The following is a 19,859-nucleotide window of genomic DNA, read 5'->3' as shown; positions in this document are numbered from 1 at the left end:
TGAGAGTCAAGTTAAGACCTTAGCGGTCCCTTAGATGTTAGTCAGACTTCTGGTCGGTGAAAAGGCTTCCGCAGCGCCAAATAGTTCCCTAGGTTTGTTACTTGTTCCTGAAGTCAGGAGCTTCCTTCAGTTTGGTTAGATATTCTGGTGGACTGACTTGATGAATTAAAATTTTTGCCCTGTATAAATATGGAAAATATATCACAGGTTGTATGTTATTCGGGTTCGTTACCAACTCTTATATTTCATACGTAGATGGCTATGAATAATTATTGTTCTCAGTGGTGTATGTAGCAAAATAATAATAATTTAATATGATATTGATATCTTATTGCACTGTGTACTTAGTAAGTTTGTTCGAGTTCATTCCACTGTTGATGAGTTCGCATAATATGTGGGACGTTGAAGATGGATCCAAGAAAACTGTTGGCAATACTGGCTGCAACAGGTCCGACTCGTTGGCTGAATGGTCAGCGTACTGGCCTTCGGTTCAGAGGGTCCCGGGTTCGATTCCCGGCCGGGTCGGGGATTTTAATCGCTTCTGATTAATTCTTCTGGCTCGGGGACTGGGTGTATATGTCCGTCCCAACACTCTCCTCGTCATATTCAGACAACACACTACACTACCAACCACCACAGAAACACGCAATAGTGCTTACATCCCTCCATAGAAGGTTGGCGTCAGGAAGGGCATCCGGCCGTAAAAAACAGGGCCAAATCCACATGTGCGACGCAGTTCGCACCCGCGACCCCACAGGTGTGGGAAAAAGCGGCAGGAAAAGAAGAAGAAAGAAGAATACTGGCTGCAACAGCATGTCCCATATTCATAATGGCTGCCAGCCGTGAGCAAGACGTGTGTGTTGCTGTAACGCTTGAGTCCCCTGTGAAATACTTTAAAGCTAACAAAAGTGGAGAAGAATAAAGTAGAAAATCTAAACCAAATTGTTTTAAACGTTTACAGTAGCCTACGAGATTAGAATCCACTGTGGACTGTGGAAGATGTGAAAAAGACCGCGCAGCTGATCGGCGTTTCTGTGTACAGTGTTTACGATGCTCGCTTGGAATGGAAAATCCAAGTCTCCAGCGAAAGATCGATGTGTCAGCTCAGCACTCGCCGTAAATAAAACAGGAAGGGCCTTAACACGGTATGGGAATAGGATCCTTGGCGTATTCGATAATAATAATAATAATAATAATAATAATAATAATAATAATAATAATAATAATAATAATAATAATAATAATAATAATAATAATGTGTACTTTACTTTATATCCGTAACCGGCCTCTACCTGCAGAAATGTTGTCATGAGAGGATCATGAGTTCCATTTTACCTTCCGAATGACGAGACTACAATATTTACAACATTCCTGGAAGCATTGTATTTTGCAATCCCACTCACGGGTGGGTTTTTCAGCTTTTTTAACTGTAAGAAACTGCCACTGACAGTCGTAGCACGAGAGCGGAATCGTATACGTATGTTGTAAGTCTCAATGTGCCTCACACAAATCGCATTATGAAATAAAAATAAAACTTGCTTCTCTTGCCTCTGAATTCGTCAGTAATCTGTAGGTTTTACATGGTCAATAAAGGAATAAATAGGTATGGTACGTAATCAATGTACAGCTATGTGAAAGGAAGTGATTTCGTTTGATGCTTCACTATTTCAGAATGAAGTACTGTACTTGTCAGATGGACGCACGGCGTTAATGATATGCTGGTTGTGGCGGAGATGGAGAACGGCGAGGAGACGGGAAGGGGGAACAGGGGACGTGCTCACATGCGGAAGGATACTTTTCCTAAGGTCTTGACTTGAATTTCAGTATAACAGGATGGCGGACAACAGAGCGGACCAACAAGAGAGTTGGATTTTGCAATGGAATGGGTGAAGGCACGCGCAACGAGGCAGGGCCATGCCGACCCAGCCCTGCCGGTCCTATTGGTTTATAAGGGCATGCACAGGAAACGGGAAACGCACCTCATCTTCACGGCACTCCGTGCGATTGGTGGTGAGGCTGAGGACGTGGACTCGGTCTTTTATTGGAGGCTTATTATCCACCCGCCGAGTCAGGAGTGGGTCGACTACTACGAGAGGCAGCTGTCCAAGACATGGCTGGCCATCCCATTGCTTGGTCGGAGGGCCAGGCTAGAGAACGTCCTCAGACAGGAGGCAGCTGCTCGGACGCTGCGGACGAAGACCTCGCAGACTGTCCGGAGGTAGAAGCACATGCAGGTGGGCACGGACCCACACTTCTTGGCTCCCCCAGAGTCGAGGACCGAGGAGGACGACGGCGCGACCCAAGTCGAACTGTTGTACTTCACACGAAGTACACACAAACCGATAAGGCCGCCAACCATATCTCCACCACCTGCCCAGCCACTCAAAAAATGCCCACCACACAGGCGCAGACCAGGAACGTGATCCGGATGGCGGAAGGCGGCACTGAGACGGACGCTCCTGGGCGTTCAGAGACTGCTATCCAGGCTCGGCCTGCTAGCATGATGCAGACATCGATGTGCGCCCCACAGGACAGGGAACGCATTCAGGTGTCAGCTACGACCGACGCCGCCGGCGCCAACCAGGAGGAGGGAGAAGCCGGATTTGCAGCGGGGCCACCCGCTTAACCATGGTCACCAGGTCGGGAGAAGTGCCCACCAGTACGAGGCCTCTTCCACCGCCGAGAAGAGAACCCCACCGCCAGAAAGCAGACGCCGCTCCTGGACCAGGAGGAAAAAGATGATGCCGGCCCACCAGGAGAAGGCCACCCTGGACAACAGTCGACCGAGGAGCCAAGCAGGAGAAGACAAGCGGCAGTCGCTGAGATCTGTACGTCCCCTTCGGCAGCTCTTGCAGTGTTTCGGCTGTTTGGATAGGTGTGGTCTCCCAGTGAGGTGCAAGCATGGTGGGGATGATCACTACTACACGGCCCGCGCAGCACTTAAGGGGGTGCCGGTGTGCTCCAACTGCGCGGGGCAACCCGGCCACTCATCGCAGTTGGCCTGCTTACCGGGCCATGGCGCGGGCAGAGAGGAAGGAGGCCCGGCGCCATGTCCACCCCATCCAGGAGGAGCCCGCCTCGGCGGGCTTGGCCTCATTCTCCGGGATCGCAGACTGGGGACGAGGGACGCCAAGGAAGCCGAGCGGTGCAACGGGCACTAGTGGCTATTGGCGCATGGCTCCGCAAGCGACAAGGCCCGCGCTTACCACGGCAGTGTCCAGAAAGACTGACCCCCTGAATAATCGGCTCATGACTTGCGCATGATACCTTTTCTCAACTATATCATCTGGACCTATTCAGAAACCACATCCTTACATGTGCTATCAAACTTTGTAGGTTTTTCATGTAGTCTCTTTCTTTTTCCGCCTAAGTTATGTGGTTTCCCTTGACCCTTAATACAACCCTTCATCACCACCGTTCCAACACAATCCTTGCCTGGTAGCGTGTCTGACATGGGGACAGGCAGGTACTCCTGTAGTACCATTTCTCACTCCTTCTTGGTATCTGTTTTGTCCTTAGAAATTAATAGCATGTCGGAGGCAATGTAGCTTAGTGACGATTGCCACACGGGGGGAGCGAGCTTCGGGATCCCCGCCTCAAAAAAAAAAAAAAAAAAAACAACAACAAAATAAAACACTCGCCTTGGTCGTGTAATATAATCAGATTGTTGTTGGTGTTGCGTAGGCGCTACAGATAAGGCCATGACGAGAACTACTGCGTAAATAATTGCAAACCTCGTAGCTACTGTAGATATCCATCAGCTGATTTGTCGTTGAATCTCCAAACGACACTTCTACTTCAGTTTTCGTAATGAGACTCTTTTTTTCCGCTTTCCTCATCATCATCATCATCATCTGTTTACCCTCCAGGTTCGGCTTTTCCCTCGGACACAGCGAGGGATCCCACCTCTACCGCCTCAAGGGCAGTGTCCTGGAGCTTCAGACTCTTGGTCGGGGGATACAACTGGGGAGTATGACCAGTACTTCGCCCAGGCGGCCTCACCTGCTATGCTGAACAGGGGCCTTGTGGAGGGATGGGAAGATTGGAAGGGATAGACAAGGAAGAGGGAAGGAAGCGGCCGTGGCCTTAAGTTAGGTACCATCCCGGCATTCGCCTGGAGGAGAAGTGGGAAACCACGGAAAACCACTTCCAGGATGGCTGAGGTGGGAATCGAACCCACCTCTACTCAGTTGACCTCCCGAGGCTGAGTGGACCCCGTTCCAGCCCTCGTACCACTTTTCAAATTTTCGTGGCAGAGCCGGGAATCGAACCCGGACCTCCGGGGGTGGCAGCTAATCACGCTAACCACTACACCACAGAGGCGGACTTTTCCGCTTTCCTAAGCTACGAAATTTACACATTCGATCAATGCATTCTTAGATATTATTACCCGTACTGAAATAATATTGTCATAAAATACAATTATAGGAGGGCACGTCATATTAGGTGAAAAATATCCATCTGTCACAACGCAAAAAGCAGGTACCGGTACTCAACAAGGCATTATAACGAAATAATAACATTCCTGCAATATATGCATGCATTGAAACTATTGAGATTACATGCTATAATACATGTAGGCCTTTGCCAGCCTGGTGGCCATGATTGTTAAAGCGCTGAAGTCTAAACGGTCTGATACCGAGGTTAGCCGGTTCGAGTCCCGTTGGTTGAAAAAATTTTCACCATCAGAATGTTGGGCTGGATTAAATTCCAAACCTCTCCGCAGTGCTCATATGGAGTGAGGTCATATGACGCTGTTGATGGTGATTCGTCCGTCGGATGGAGACGTTAAGCCTTGAGCAGATCCCTTGGTGCTATTTGACAAGAGTAGGCTATGTGCCGGCACCAGGTTTTTTACCCTTTCCCTCCTCAGGAAGGGCATCCAGTCATAAAAAGCCCCCACGACAGATTCCTCACCTCACAACCCGACCCCGTAGGGAAACGGGACAAGGGTTGGGCAAACAATACATGTAGGCCTTTGCATGGAATGAAGGATGTAAATAAACAGATATAAACACGTGGAAATGCGTTGGTAAATAACAGGCGACAGCGATCGCAGTGCTCGAATGTCAGAACAATTCTCTCTGGACAAGCTGTCGTCTAGGGCTGCAGAGTGCGGTATTATATCCTCTTTGGTGAGCACTAAAGTGTGTGCTGTAGGGCGCAACTTCGGGAAAGAGAGACGTAAACATCAATTTATTGGTAGTCGTAGTGATCCATCATAGGAAACAAAAGACCTTGCTCGTTTATTTTGACAGCAAATGGTTGTCTTATATTCATTATGACAGTGTGTGTGTGTGCGCTATGAATCACTGGATCTGAGACGTACATAACCTCACTGTTTAAAGTGTAGTTCAGTGTTTTTTAAGTTCGAGATGTATTCACCGTCTTTCAACGCGCTCTTTGATAGCTTGTGCAAAGAACTAAAACAAGGCGGGAGAGTAGAGAAACTATCCAAGTGCTTTTCTGATTTGAGGACTGATGCACATAGGGTTGGATTGGCTTCGGCGATACTCGAAGAGTTTAAGTTATTGCCTTCTCATCGATTTTACGATGAACGCAGTAAGGATATGGAGAAATCTGTAACCCTAAGAAACCTAGGAAATAATGCATTCCAGAAAAAGAATGATAACCAAGCATTACAATTTTATACAGAATGCATTGCCTTTGCACCATATCCGTGTGAATCTTCGCAAATTGAATCCAATGTTATTAGTCCAGGAAATGATATAAATAGAATAGACACAAACGCATTGTCTCTAGGATTCGCCAATAGATCCGCGGTTTTCTTTTCTAAAGGTCAATATGATGCTTGTTTGGCAGACATAGAGCAAGCTTTCAAATACCACTATCCTAGTAATTTAAGGTATAAATTGTTGGAGAGGAAAGGAAGATGTTTGGAACACCAAGGCAAATTAGAAGCAGCCCAAGTCTGTTATTTGGTACTCCTTTGTGATATTTATAATACCTAACATAGTTTATAACATTATGTTCATCTGTTTAACAAACTAATTGCTGTAGAGATGGGCAAAAGTGTTCACCTGATTGAGCTCCGCTTAGCAGTTCACTCATTGAAAATATATGGGTCTATTGAATGGCTCGGTGACTCATTAAAGTTCCTCTTTCTTAAAAAAAATTACAGCTTACAAAATTCATGTTGAATATGTAAGTTAGCAGGAAAAGGTATAATATGACTTTGGTTGAGGTGGAAATATATTACAACCCGTATTATATTGTGTTGTTTTATTGAGCGTATCTGTGCTGAATATTGTAGTACTATTAGTACCTACTTAGTTTTTAACTTTTCTTTAACCCGTGATTACTCGCATGGTCTCTGTAGTATATTGTTTGTTGTTGGTCAGGTGTTTTTCTTTCAAGAAAATGATTTTAAAGTCGGTATTACGTAGAGGTGGTAGGGGATACCGTGGGTGGTATTCTATTGTGGAATACAAGTCGCTATTCATCTTCCAAAATATTAAAAATACCACATACCCCCAGATCTAAGGGACCCCCCTCCCCTACAAACTTTCCTATGGGCACCCTTGTAGGAAGGAGAGGTGTCGGTTATTTCCATCATCTTTGAAAACGGAGACTCTCAGTCCATTATTAGGCACGACAGTGCATGTTTGGTTAGCGGTGTGCTCAGTAGCGAGTAACTGTGGTACTCAATTTTGCGCATTGTAATACGTCAAGGTTTGCCTTATGTGCATGTTTAATGTGAAATTTTTATATTGTTACTGTTCGTGAATTTACACAAGTTATAATGGCATCAACTGATCAGATAATTTCGTGGTTGGATGAAACGTTGGAGGAAGTGGACTTGAACACCAAAAGTGATGGTAATGAAGCAGATGAGGTTTATGAAATTGATCCTATCTCTGAAACGGAGTGTCTGCTAGTTCTGAGGCTTTCGTTGATTGAAGGCTGTACCTCATTCGTTTTAAAGGATGGAATTACCAAGCCGGGTTTCCATGCTCCCACTACAAATGTTCGAACACGGAAACAGTATTCTAGGATTCTAATAATCCGACCAATTTATGATGGCTCTGATTATAATCCATGAGGAACTATGTTTTACATACTACATCGGACAATAAAACGGTCTTCTCTTTTGTACTATATAGTAAAAATACTCTGAAAAATTAGCTAATAATCTATATATGCTCAAATCTCTCATGATAGAACGTTCAAAAATGTTTTATATATTGCTCCAAGGTCAATTGTCTAATTTTAATCAGCTGTTTAGATAGTCAAGAAAGAAGATTTTACACAAACTTGTTAGCTACTGTAATTCTATACACAATTACAGCATTTAACATTACCAGGTGATAGAAATGCACAGAGCTGTATATAGAATACTTTTACCTCCTTTCTAGAACTTTATGATATATATAGGAGATATTTTTGTAGTCAAATGTTTTATGTTGTGACGCAATTATTAATTGCTAGTTATTTGAGAAGGTTTATCTGTGTACATACATATGTAATTTACTCAATGTCCTTGTTTGCTTAACCCTAGGCTGATGATGGCATAAAAAATACCGAAACTGGTACCTAAAAATTGACAATAAAAAATGTGACATTTTAATTATATCACATTTTAAGTACAGTAGAGTCTCGATTATCCGATCTAAACGGGACCTGGAGTATGTCGGATCACCGAAAATGTCGGATAATACGGAATAACTTTGAAAATGAACTAAAACAAACAGGAAGACTATACTGTATTACGTACTATGTTTTACGCGACTCTATTTATTGTCTTATTAATTCAATTGTACAGTAGATGCAGTACTCTTTTCTTACTACGCCTGTAGCCAGGTGCAGACGTCTTGGCTTGGGCTGCAAGAGTTTTGATGTCAGCATCTTGAAATTCAGCCCAGTCTCATCACAATTAAAAATCTGATCACCGGTTAATCCTTCAGCAAGAATTATTTCTTGAAATTGTCTTTTAAATTTCACAACCGCATCGGATTTAGCTGACAGTTCTTCTCCACAGATATTAAGCTGCCCAATGCCGTACCGTTTTTCCCACCGATCAAGCCACCCAGCAATAGCAGTAAAATCAGGATCCCTTTATTAAACTCCTTCTGGATATACACCGCCATTTCTTGCAGAATGGGGCCAGATATTGACAAGCCTTTTTCCTGGTTTTTAGTGAACCAAAGAAATAGTGTTTCACTTACTTTTTCGTACTCACATTTTTCATTTTTTTTTCTAATTTTCAGTGCATCACTTGTTGCTCTTGTAGAGCACCACTTTTCAATTTATTCCCTCGTATGTTTCCAGTCTCCCACTGTAACACGTCCAACACCATAATCTGAAGCCATTTTTTGGAGAGTTTCCCCTTTGTCCAGTCTCTTTAACCCACTCTACTTGTCTTCCACAGAAACAATCACTTTCTTACGTTTACTCGCCATACTCACAGAGGATATGAAAACTATATCATATACGCACCCAACCAATACTACATTGCAAAATCCTACCGCATGACTGCTAGTGCTTGTCCCACAGTCGCACCCTCCACACTCCGTGTCCCAGAATTGCATCCACCTAAAGTTCAAATTAAGCCTACCAGTGTCGGATAAGCGAAGGTCGGTTGAGCGAGACTCTACTGTAGTATTGAACAGGTGGAGAATCCTACCCTTTATCTTTGAATGTAAATCTTTTTTCAATACAGACCAATTATGAAGTTTTTGACGTTAAATAAGGAAATGTGCTGCAAGGAACAGAAGTGATGACTGACTGTGTAAAATGTTTGTTTCCTGTTATGCTGGATTATATGTTCACATTCTTTAGTTTATACTGAGCATAATGCTCCTATCTCAAATTTCCTGAAATTTAAGCATTCGTGTTCCTAAATAGTTTGTCTACCTCTTGGTCCTGTTTGTTGATACGGGGTCGGAGATGAGAGGTGAGATGAATTTATATTGCATGTTTTAGGATCGCATATCATTCCTGATGCCAGCCTCAGTTGAGGAGGTATTGAAGATGAAATAAATGATGGTGGATGAATTTGGGTAATGAGGTGGAAGGAATCAGCCGTGGCATTTGCCTGGAAGTGTCAACGGGAAACCATAGAAAACCATTCTCAGGACAGCCAACGGTAGGGTTCGAACTCATGCTTCTCCCGATTGCAGAGCTTGGCTCCTTAGCTGTAGCACATTAACATGCACGGCCATTCCACTTGCTTGTGTTCCTAAATGAATAACTACCTCAAAGTGGCGTATTAAAAATACCTTCATCTTTATATGGACATATTATGGCCATTACACATAAAGGTGAGCGCTGCGTTCACTAGCTAGGAACTGCACATGTAAAGACCTAGCGAATATTGCCGGGTTAAAGAGGAGGATTCCGTGTCTCCCTGACTTAACATGCATTAAAGTCAGTGATTTTAACATGAAACTTACCTTTAACTCCATATACAGCCCTTGACTGCCTGCTGTCATTTCTTGATGGATGCAGTACTTTTGCATTCATCTCTCGGCACAGGCCAGAGTAAAGTGTAGCTTCTACTGAAGTCCCAGTCTCATCCACGGCTGTGACAGTATGGAAGCTGCTGGGGTATGGGTGGTGCTGAGTAATGACATTCGGAGCACGGCCAGTGCGTTTCAGTGTTATGAATGGTGTTGCTCATAGGGTCAGTTGTGCTGCACTAGTACTTTCTGGTGCAGTGGGGAAAGCAATGGCAAACTACCTCACTCCTCATCTTGCCTAGTACGCCTCATTTTGGTGCTACCATTGTTTTTTTGCAGTTTCCTTAAAACCGCATAACCCTTAGTGGTGCTATTTGAGGATCCAACCAGCCTCTGGGCTGATAACCTAACAGACAGATAGCCCTTGAAAATTGTTGGTATTTCTTACTCACCAGAACACAGTGGGAGGAATTTGTTAACGTTCGGCCTGAACCATAATGTATTGCATTGCTCCATTATTTATTAGGCCAATTGATATTTCTAGTTCCATTATAAAGTTGTAGATTGAATAACGCTTATTTAAGAAATTAAAAATTCCCTGTTCCTTTTTATTCACTTAATGAAGCAGAATCCTCATTGACAAAATACTGTTGTTACTGCAATGCACACAACTCTGTAAAACACTTTCTTCTGCTCACGGAAGTGGTCAGGAAATTTGTGTAGAGATGTTAATAGCTCATCTAATCCCTTTGAAGACATTTGCTCTTTTTTAACCATATGCCGTTCAGATAGCAAAATAAATTCTCATTTATATTACCATGAATAAAAGATGCGCTAACTCAAGAATTTCCTCGTTACCGTACACTGCTGTTAGGGTGCTATCTGAGGCAGGCACAAGAAATCCAGAACGTAGCATTTGGTTCATACTCCATTCTCAACTACATTAAGACGGTACTTTGTGAACTGGTACTTTTGCTCAAATTGTTACAAACTGATTGGCGATTCTTGTTCCTATTTTTTTCTTTGGTGAAAGCTAACTCGCAAGTGGGTGAGTGCAGTTTCTGCCCTTATAGGTTAATGGTTATAGTGGCTAACTATTCAACTGCTGACTTTTTTGCCCTTATGCTGAACTACTTATTTCTCTCCGTTCTGCAAACATATTGTGTTATTATAGTTTGTATGGGCATACTTTTCAGCTGATTAGTGTTTTGACTGCATATTATCACAGCTATCCCAGTATTGGATGGCTAAATATACATCCACTATTCATTTATGGTAGGTTCAGTGTGTGAAAGGTGGTTAAATATATGTGGGCACAGTGTCCGTATGTGTAGCCCCCAAACACTCGCACAAGAAGGGCATGAAAAAAATGGGAGTTCGAAGGGGTTAAGCCAGTTGTGCAGTGCGAGCCAACAAAGTTGACAGTAGAACAGCAGGCAGGTGAGAACACTGATTCTGGTTTGGCACAGGACATGACGTGAGGGAATGAAAGATCTGAATTCAGTTTCTTGAATCTTTGGTCGTTTGCTCTGCTTGTGGAGACTACCATCAACTTCAAACATTCCCAACCTGAAAAACACATAATGCATCATGTTGTTGTAATATATAATTTCATACTAAGCCACAGGCCATTCAGTCATCAAAAAGAACTGCTCAGTGGAACTGGTTCAGGAGTGTGCCAACCATTGCTAAAACTATTGCTTTTGTTACCTGTATGGTTTTATGATCATTTTATGATCATTAAGAGATCATTTTGTTCCCCTGCTAGGGAGGTAGGCCCCTTAATTTATCTTTATAACCTAATTAGGTATAGCCTTGTACGAATAGCCTCCTGCTTCCACTTACTTATGCCAGACTCCTCATTTTCATCTTTCCTATCCATCCTTGTCTACTTCCAGCCTTGATGATTTTTAATTTCTGAATGCGCAGATAATCTTGCTTTTTCATGTTTCTCATGAGTCTTGTCTTTCTTTTTCTGATATTCTCATTCTTTGAAGGATCAGCTTCCTTTTCCTCTTCTGATGGTGGAACCTTAAGTTAAACAAATCGCTCAGAAGGAAACTGTTTATCAAGTGGAGTGGCTTTACATGTTAATGCGTGATGGCTGTGGGGCCAAGCTCTGCATTCGGGAGACGAGTGGGTTCGAACCCCACCATTGGCTATTATCCTGTGAGTGGTTTTCTGGGGGTTCCTATTTTTACTACCAGTCAAATACAGTAAAACCTCTCTATAACGGACACCTTCGGGACCGCAAAAATGTCTGTTATGAAGGGGTGACCGCCCGAGAGAGGTTATGAAACTGGTACCATTAAACAAAAGTTGGAACACAATAACCCATGTATAGTATGTGTTAACAATTGTCGCAAATGTACCTTTAATTGTATACTGTATACATTATTGTACAATATAGCGCACTATACTCACATGAGAAAGTTGTAGATGGGCTGCTGCAGCTGCGATGTACAGTATTAGAGACAAAAACACTTCTATGGAAACCTCTATTGAGCACACTGTACACTATTACCGTTCACCATATTAAAATTAAGAAGAACAGACGAGTTTTTGAAACTTTAAATCAATATTTAGATGTAGCAATCTCTAGCACAGTACAGTAAAACATTAGCATGTGAAAAAATCCTTAATGTTCATTTGTTTTGTCCATTTCAGTTTAGCAATGATATTTTCACTATGTGCAATTAAATCCTGTATCAAATTTACACCACTTTCATCGTTTTGTTTATAATAGAATTCTTTTAGTCGCTTAACAAAGCTGAGAGCCTCACTGTACGAGGTTATTAGCAGCACATTAATTTCCATATTTTCTTCAGTCATCATTAACATCACCTTCACTCTCGCTTTTGTCAGAATCTTCATTTTTGTCCATCTTCCCTTGGATTGACTGAAGAATCGTTTTCATATCTCTCACGCTCTGTTGGAATATCTGAATCAATTTCGATATAGGTGTTCACTTGTACGCTGTAACCTGCTACATTAATCAACTGTTGTGATGTTTCCATGCTGTCAGGAAGGGTATCCGATTCTATTTTGGGATGCCCACCACTAGCGGGAAACCCAGCTTTCAGAAAGCAGTTACTAATTGTTGAGGCTGTAACGTTTTTCCATGCATTGGTTATCCACAAAATTGCTTGGAGAACATTCAGTCCCTTTGTCAGTGTTTGAAGGGTTACTTCATTCCCGTTAAGTTCTGATACTACGTGCTTCATCAATAACTGTCTGTACATAACCTTGAAATTCTGGATCACTCCTAGGTCAAGCGGCTGAGAAACTATGTTACATTTGATGGGAAAAAGACGATCTTCACATTTTGCACCTTAATTGTATCCGGATGCGAAGCTGCATTATCGAGGAATAATAACACTTTTTTCTCCTGGCGTATCATTTTTCTGTCCAATTGTCCAAGCCACTCTGTAATTATTTCTCTGGTAAGCCATGCTTTCCTATTCACTTTCCATTCAATGCCAAACTTCGTAACGTCCATATTCTCAAAACACCTTGGTTTTGCAGCTTTTCCTATCACAAGGGTCTTCTCCCGTTCTCCACTCATACTTGCACATAACAAGACCGTAAGACGTTCTTTTTCAACTCTTCCACCAGTACAACGATTTCCTTTGAAATACAAAGTTTTGTCGGGTAAAGCACGGAAAAATAATCCATTTTCATCGGCATTCAAAATATTTTCCGGAGCATACCCGTCTATGATTGAAGGTATTTTTTCTTGCCAGTTTTCAACAATACCATATTAACATTGGATGATTCTCCGCAAATCACTCTGAAGTTGATACCATGTCACTTTCTGAATCTTTCTTGCCAGCCATTCGAGGCTTTGAAATCTCCAATACCTAATTCACCCCGCAAATTCTAATGCTTTTGCTTGTATCATTGGTCCTGACACGGACATTCTGACTTCTTATTTTAGCTAACCACTCTGGTGTTGCCTTGTCAATGAGAGCTCCACTACCACTTTGAAACAGTTTAATGCGCTGTTCGTTGCCATTTAAATGCCATTCTTTCACTAGTTCCTCTTGCTTTTTCACAATTTCACAGTTGGACAGTTTACACACACCACACTTCTCACGTTTATGATAGTCTATTATGCCTACCTTTTCTTTTAGAGTTAAAAACTTCCTCGGAGCCATGTTTGCACCAACTTACTAACATAAAACTGAACACATCAAAAGCCTACGGGTCAATGGAAAGTAACCTGACAGTGAAGGTACGAATTCCAGCACTTTCGAGCATGTCAGATCACACAACTTTCGGAAGCGATAGCGTAGCTTAGTGTTGCCTTCTAAGAATGTGCACAGCCTGGACCAAAAGTTACAATATCTGCGATTCTTGGAAGTACCACCTGTACAAAAATAAGCGAATATATACTGTACAGGACACAAATACAGTTTTTTTTTTGAAAAAGAATGTGTCCGTTAGGATAGGTTTAATTTGAGTGGCTCGTGGGTATGGTGTGTTCATGTCCGTAATAAAGGGTGTCCGTATAAGAGGGGTAAATTATACACAACATGGTCTTTAATTACGGACCTAGAAAATCGTCCACCAATGAGGGGTGTCCGCCGGTGAGAGGTGTCCGTTAAGGCAGGTTTTACTGTACTGGGACAATTCCCATTCATAAGTCACAGCCGATTCCTTCCACCTCCTTACCCAGTTTCGTTCACCATCATTCATTTCCTCTTCATTAGCTCCTTGACTGAGGTTGGCATCAGGATGGGCATCCAACCATAAAAACAGAAGGGAACTGTTGGGTTAAACCTGACAGATTTCACTGAAACTTGGTGGGATCATCAATCAATGCATTCTAAATTTAATTGTAATAATCATTTTGCCATTCAGTCGGTAATGTTATAATTAATGCTGGAAAATAGCCGTGTGTCTCAAAGCAGTTGCAGATAGACTGATAGTTGTGTTTTTAAAGTTACATAAAACAATTTATATTGAAAATGAGATTTTAACAACACAAACAGAATTTCACACTCCACAAACCTATTTTGCTAACATGCACAGTATATGAATACTGGATATTTAAAAAAAATGAGTTTTAACACGGCTGTACCTTTTATAATGGGAACTACAGTATAATGTTTTCCTCGTCATTGTTGGGGTCATCATTGTGTGATGCAGCTATTCATGCCACTCTATCCTGTGCTAACCCTTTTATCTTGATTAATAAATTTCATGATGTTCTGTATTGATATCTATAGTATGTCATAGAAAGAAAGAGATCCACCTTATCAATACTAAATTTATTAATGTTTTTAAAACAGAACCGGTTTCGACTCTTCACATGTTTTAACAGTTGTATCTTACAAATAAATGTGTCATATTTGATAGACATTAGGTAGTATGTCTAGAAGTGAAATTCTGCTTCTTACGTCTAAGTTTAGAGGATCAAAAATATATTAAAAAGATATCTATCTTTAACACATTAAAAGAATTACAACACATGATAAAATTTGTTGTTTACACCTGACCTTGAATATAGCATTAACGTTCAAGTTTTACCAGTAAAAGTTCTTTAAAGAGACTTTCATATTGCGTTGTTTTTAGTCGACTAAATATGCTTAAATGTAGCTGCATGTGCTTATACAGTATATTTTTTTATTAGGCTTAAACTTTGTCAAAGTGAATAATGTGAATCTGAATTTGAAATTACGATAACAAAGTGAAATGTGTTTTGAAATAACAGTAAGCTAGGTAATTGAAACCTCTGTTGAATGACTCCTTCAATTATATGCTATTTAAAATACATTACATGCAAATAAGACAATAGCACACTTCAATGTGTAAAAAAAACCGAGCTCGATAGCTGTAGTCGCTTTGCGGCCAGTATCCAGTATTCGGGAGATAGTAGGTTCGAACCCCACTGTCGGCAGCCCTGAAAATGGTTTTCCGTGGTTTCCCATTTTCACACCAGGCAAATGCTGGGGCTGTACCTTAATTAAGGCCACGGCCGCTTCCTTCCCACTCCTAGCCCTTCCCTGTCCCATCGTCGCCATAAGACCTATCTGTGTCGGAGCGACGTAAAGCAACTAGCAAAAAAAAAAAAATGTGTAAAAATATACTGTATAAGCACATGCAGCTACATTTAAGCATATTTAGTCGACTAAAAACAACGCAATATGAAAGTCTTTTTAAAGAACTTTTACTGGTAAAACTTGAACGTTAATGCTATATTCAAAGTCAGGTGTAAACAACAAATTTTATCATGTGTTGTAATTCTTTTAATGTGTTAAAGATAGATATCTTTTTAATATATTTTTGATCCTCTAAACTTAGACGTAAGAAGCAGAATTTCACTTCTAGACATACTATCTAATGTCTATTAAATATGACATATTTATTTGTAAGATACAACTGTTAAAACATGTATTCTAATGTGTATGTATATGACAGCTGAGGATGACTTGTGAAGAGTCGAAACCGGTCCTGTTTTAAAAACATTAATAAATTTAGTATTGATAAGGTGGATCTCTTTCTTTCTATGACTAACCCTTTTATTTCTACATAACTACTTCATCCTGCATCTGCTCTAATCTGCTTGTCATATTCATTATACCTTAGTCTACCCCTACCATTCTTACCATCTATAATTCCCTCAAAAACCAACTTAACACATCCTGGCTGTCTTAGGATGTCTTCTTTCATCTTATCTCTCCTTCTGGTCAAATTTAGCCAAATTGATTTCCCATAACCAATTCAATTCAGTATCTCTTCATTCGTGATTTGATCTATCCATTTCACCGTCAGCATTCTTCTGTAACACCTGTGGATTAGTGGTAGAGTGTTGGCCTCTGGATCCCAAGATAGCGGATTCAAACCTGGCAGAGGCAATTAGATTTTTGAAGGCCAGAAAAAAGTCCATTTGACACTCCATGATGTACGTTGTCGGTATCTAAAAAATTTGCGGTGATTAATTTGTTTTTTCACCCAACAAAACTAATTAAAACTCAGCCATAGATGCCCAGGAGAGATTTGGTTTACTCTGCCATCTAGTAGGCTTAGAGTAAGACAGAATATTGAAAGTGATCAGGAGACAGCCAGATGGGGTCAAATTAAAATGCCCGCACACAGTAGCTGAGGCCATATGATTTTGATTATTATTATTATTATTATTATTATTATTATTATTATTATTATTATTATTATTATTATTATTCTGTAACACAACATTTCAAACTCTTCTATTGTCTTTCTTCCTGAGATAATTATTTTCCATGTTTCACTTCCATACACTGCCACATTTCAAAAATATCTCTTCAAGTCCTATATTAATGTTTGAAGTGAGCAAATTTCTGTTCTTAAGAAAGGCCGTCCAGGCCTGTGCTAGTTTGCATTTTATGTCCTCCTTACTTCTGCCATCGTTTGTTATTTTACTACTCAAGTAACAATATTAATCTGCTTCCTTTCAGACTTGATTTCCTAATCTAATATTTCCTGAATCACCTGACTTTGTTTGACTGGACTGCATTACTTTTGTTTTGAAATTTATTTTCATCTTGTTGTCCTCCTCGCTGTACCATGCAGAATTTTCTCTAGATCATCTCCCCCTCTGGATGGTCTCCCCTGCCTGTCATAAGAGACGACTAAAAGGGGCCCTAGATTCTCCTAACTTGGGAGAGTGGGTTGACAACTGTGGGGCCCTTAGATGAGTCCAGGTTTTGCTTCCACTTGTGCTAGGCTCCTCACTTTCACCTATCCTATCCAACCTCCTTTGGTCAACTCTTGTTCTTTTTTGACCCTGACAGCATTAGGCAGCGAGGCCTAGGAAGTCTTCATTTTCACGCCCTCTTGGCTGGCCTTCATTTTTGAAAGTGCCAGACGCTGTCCATTTTTTCCATCCTCAACAATAATCATCACCACCACTCTCAGGTCTTCTGAAAACTCAGATGAAATATAATATAATGTATTATGAAATCTTGGTCATCTATTTATAAACTTGCATGTGATTAGGGAGAGACAGTAGTCTGTATGTCGACAATGCTAAATCTGGTAAATGCATGTAACTTTTTATCAGAAACTTATATTATCAGTACAAACATGAAATTCTTCTGGGCCAGGCTGAATGCCTCAGATGGTTGAGGCACTGGCCTCCTGAACCGACATGGTAGGTTCGATCCTGGCTCAGTCCGGTGGTATTTGAAGGTGCTCAAATACGTCAGCCTTGTGTCGGAAGATTTGCTGGCATGTAAAAGACAAAATACAGGCACCTCAGCGTCTCTGAAAACCAAAAAAGTAGTTAGTGGGACGTAAAGCCAATAGAATTATTATTATTATTATTATTATTATTATTATTATTATTATTATTATTATTATTATTATTATTATTAAATTCTTCTGGCATGTTGATGAGGCCTTGCTATGTGTCCTGACATCTTCAATCAATCAATCAATCAATCAATCAATCAATCAATCAATCAATCAATCAATCAATCACTACTGATCTGCATTTAGGGCAGTCGCCCAGGTGGCAGATTCCCTGTCTGTTGTTTTCCTAGCCTTTTCTTAAATGATTGCAAAGAAATTGGAAATTTATTGAACATCTCCCTTGGTAAGTTATTCCAATCCCTAACTCCCCTTCCTATAAACAAATATTTGCCCCAATTTGTCCTCTTGAATTCCAACTTTATCTTCATATTGTGATCTTTCCTACTTTTGAAGACCCCATCCAGACTTATTCGTCTACTGATGTCCTCCGACGCCATCTCTCCACTGACAGCTCGGAACATACCACTTAGTCGAGCAGCTCGTCTCCTTTCTCCCAAGTCTTCCCAGCCCAAACTTTGCAACATTTTTGTAACGCTACTCTTTTGTCGGAAATCGCCCAGAACAAATCGAGCTGCTTTTCTTTGGATATTTTCCAGTTCCTGAATCAAGTAATCCTGGTAAGGGTCCCATACACTGGAACCATACTCAAGTTGAGGTCTCACCAGAGACAAATATGCTCTCTCTCCTTTACCTCCTTACTACAACCCCTAAATACTCTCATAACCATGTGCAGAGATCTGTACCCTTTATTTACAATCATATTTATGTGATTTCATTATGTGATTTTTATGTGATGTTCATTATGCAAGATATAAAGGATTATTAAGTTAGTTGTTAACTATTTCCTATTATTGTACTTTAAAATTTTTTATCTGAAATCAAAGATTCACTTATGTACAACCTGGAGCCTTGAAAATAATGTCCATAGTTACTGTTCTATTTGCCTAATGTCTGTCTCCTTGGCTGAATGGTATTGTAGTCTTCAGTTCAGAAGTCCCTGGGTTCAACTTCTGGCTGGATCGGAGATTTTACCCACTATCTTTCACTAGAACAACACACATTTTCCCATATATGGCAGTTATTTATTTATTTATTTATTTATTTAATCTGACACAGGACATTCCGGATTTGCCAAATGACCCAGAATAGCACAGAGTAAAAATTTTGAGAAAAGATATTAATTTTTGAACGAATTAATCAGACTAATCTTAAAAATAATCTAGGTTACAGTTGACCATGTCAGAAGCTATGAATTCCATATAAATGAAATTGAAGAATTGAGATGGAGTATTTGATTATTGAGATGACTACAGTACCTCATTTTGCAGATTTCTTGACAGTTTATATTTCTGTCGCTATATCATGAAGGATTTTGGAATAGTTCCTCTTGTACCAAAGATAAAGATGATGTTGATGCTTATTATTATTATTATTATTATTATTATTATTATTATTATTAAATTCTTCTGGCATGTTGATGAGGCCTTGCTATGTGTCCTGACATCTTCAATCAATCAATCAATCAATCAATCAATCAATCAATCAATCAATCAATCAATCAATCAATCAATCACTACTGATCTGCATTTAGGGCAGTCGCCCAGGTGGCAGATTCCCTGTCTGTTGTTTTCCTAGCCTTTTCTTAAATGATTGCAAAGAAATCAGTGGCGGCTCATGGCCAAATTATCCGACGGGGCACAATGTATAAAATAATATGGACAGTCAAGTAGAAACTTAAGGTATCGGTTGCAAAATATAACACTAATGCACATGTGAATAAATACACTAACAACTGACTTGTAGATCAGCTTATCCTGTTTACAGTTGGTGCCAGTTAGATATTAACACCAAGGAAAAAGACAGTGAAAGGTGGGGTCAAAGGAACTGGGACACGGACCCGTGACCTCTCCATATCCGGTCAAGTGTTATTTCACTGAGCTAAATGGCCAGGGATAAGCTGATCCACATTTCATTTATAACCAGTTCCCCTACAAGTCATGTAATAATGAATACACTAACCTTCTTATTTATTGGTGAAGTCCATTCTTCGATCCTTTGCTTGAGCAAAACTCGCTGGATGAAGTCGGGAATCGAATGTAACATTTTACTTTCAATGAAAGCATCGCCAGGGCTGTTAGTCTGTCT

At 40.7% G+C, this 19,859-nt stretch overlaps 1 protein-coding gene across 1 annotated transcript in view; it reads left to right on the top strand.

Moving 5' to 3' along the window:
• The first annotated feature begins 5,148 nt into the window (after positions 1-5,148).
• Positions 5,149-19,859, top strand: part of LOC136858696 (SET and MYND domain-containing protein 4) — a 73,224-nt gene continuing 58,513 nt past the window's right edge. Inside the window, exon 1 of the mRNA XM_067138431.2 lies at positions 5,149-5,942. Coding sequence (XP_066994532.2) covers positions 5,376-5,942 — 567 coding nt within the window. The 5' untranslated portion in view covers positions 5,149-5,375. The remainder of the gene's footprint in view (positions 5,943-19,859) is intronic.

This window comes from Anabrus simplex, chromosome 1, assembly GCF_040414725.1.
Source record: "Anabrus simplex isolate iqAnaSimp1 chromosome 1, ASM4041472v1, whole genome shotgun sequence".
Classification (NCBI taxonomy): domain Eukaryota; kingdom Metazoa; phylum Arthropoda; class Insecta; order Orthoptera; family Tettigoniidae; genus Anabrus; species Anabrus simplex.
Note: the sequence above shows the minus strand (reverse complement) of the source record. Positions and strands in the feature narration are given on the sequence as shown.